At 35.3% G+C, this 1,913-nt stretch overlaps 1 protein-coding gene across 1 annotated transcript in view; it reads left to right on the forward strand.

Moving 5' to 3' along the window:
- LOC117123504 (eukaryotic translation initiation factor 2 subunit 2-like) overlaps positions 1 to 1,221 on the forward strand; it is a 7,658-nt gene extending 6,437 nt beyond the window's left edge. Inside the window, exons 7-8 of the mRNA XM_033269451.1 lie at positions 145 to 287; positions 733 to 1,221. Coding sequence (XP_033125342.1) covers positions 145 to 287; positions 733 to 908 — 319 coding nt within the window. The 3' untranslated portion in view covers positions 909 to 1,221. The remainder of the gene's footprint in view (positions 1 to 144; positions 288 to 732) is intronic.
- Positions 1,222 to 1,913: the final 692 nt, after the last annotated feature.

The following is a 1,913-nucleotide window of genomic DNA, read 5'->3' on the forward strand; positions in this document are numbered from 1 at the left end:
CACCATGTGGGACAAGTATACTCATCGCTGTCAGCGAATGTGTTAGTTTTACCTCCTCATTTCAAAGCTCCTGAAATTATCTCCAGCAGTCCCACCCTAGTGCCACAGACTTCAATTTTGAAATTGTGTTTGATTTCATTTTAGGCTTCACCGACCCCCTGAACATTTATTAGCCTTCTTGTTAGCCGAGTTGGGAACAAGTGGCTCGATTGACGGACACAATCAACTTATCATCAAAGGACGATTCCAGCAAAAACAGATTGAAAATGTGCTTCGGAGATATATAAGTGAGTAGATAATTGATGTGTAGTAATTGATGAGTAGATAATTGATGCCAAGTCAAAATACGATTATCTACCAATTTGGATTGTTATTTAGTAAAAGATTTGGGTGTCATGGTTATCACGATGATGATAGTAGGGATGGTGTCAGTGATGGTGTTGGTGGTGATGTTGATGATGAAGATGAAGATGATGTGATGATGTTGATGATGTTGATGATGTTGATGATGATGATGTTAATGTTAATGATGATGATGTTGAAAGTGGTGATGATGGTGATAGTGGAGAGGATTATGACGATGTCAATACAGATGTTGATGATAATTTAACTACTTTTGAAAGATTGTTTTTGTCAGTATAATTTATATATTTGTTAATAAGTACATTGTATTTTTTGCATTTATATCGAAATATATAATTTTTAAACATTCTCCATTGTTTCTTTTTACAGAGGAATATGTAACGTGTCATACCTGTCGTTCATCAGATACATTTCTTCATAAAGAAAATCGTTTATTCTTTTTGCAATGTGAAAGATGCCAGTCACGCTGTTCCGTACAGAGCATCAAATCCGGTTTCCAAGCCGTTACAGGCAAACGTGCTCAGCTCCGTGCGAAAGCAAATTAAACAAGCTAACAGACCATTCTCAGATGTCATCAAGATCGCTTCTTTTCTCTATATTTTAATCAATTTCAATTTTTGGTGGGCGAACATAATGGGACTTTTTAAAACTTCTTTTATTGGATGAAGGTTGGATGGCCATCATTCAATTCCACTCTGTGTCAGTAAACAGGTCATTTTGACCAAATTCCAGAAGAATGAATAGAGCAATTCACTATTACTGCTAGGGTATGCTAAAATCTCTGGAGGAAGTCAACAATATCTGATAATCTCATGTAGTGCTTACCAATAAACTAAATTTTGATGGAAATGAAGCCAATTCAATGCGGCCACCAGCCTCATCTGAACATAGTCTCAGCTGAATAATCTTGTGTGCGTAATATTCATCAGTAAAAGGTGTTTCATAGTCTGTGGATAAGAACCACAGATACATGTGATGCTATCGCTGGTCAAATATCCCCACTTTTTTAGAGTGACTCTGCAACAGCCGGTACCAGACCATAGGCAGTTAAGGCATTTCCATTCTGGCCAGTTTAATATCTCTATCCACTTGTGTGTAGGGGCATTTCTATTTCTGTACATTAATTTTTGGTGAACAAATTGTGTTTACCATCATCCAATATTTAGTGCATTACCTCATATAAGGCATTCAAATGCACTACATCATCATCTTTGTTTTAGTATAGTAGCATGTTTGTGAGTTTTTTATAAACTAATTAATGTATTATCAAAAGTATTATGTTTGGTTCTGTTTCCACAATAAATTCTTTTGATAATACTGGAATTATAAATCTTACATAAGAAAGTATAATACATACTCCAAGTATTGAAATACACGCCATCGTGTTGGGATTCAATATTTCGACATTAATTATGACATCATCAGGGAATTCCTGATGATGTCATAATTAATGTCGAAATATTGAATCCCAACACGATGGCGTGTATTTCAATACTTGGAGTATGTATTATACTTTCTTATCTGAGATTAATCAGTGGACCTTTCGGTTT

Source organism: Anneissia japonica, unplaced genomic scaffold, assembly GCF_011630105.1.
Source record: "Anneissia japonica isolate Jap-2015-1 unplaced genomic scaffold, ASM1163010v1 scaffold287717_len1600092_cov198, whole genome shotgun sequence".
NCBI classification, from domain to species: Eukaryota; Metazoa; Echinodermata; class Crinoidea; order Comatulida; family Comatulidae; genus Anneissia; species Anneissia japonica.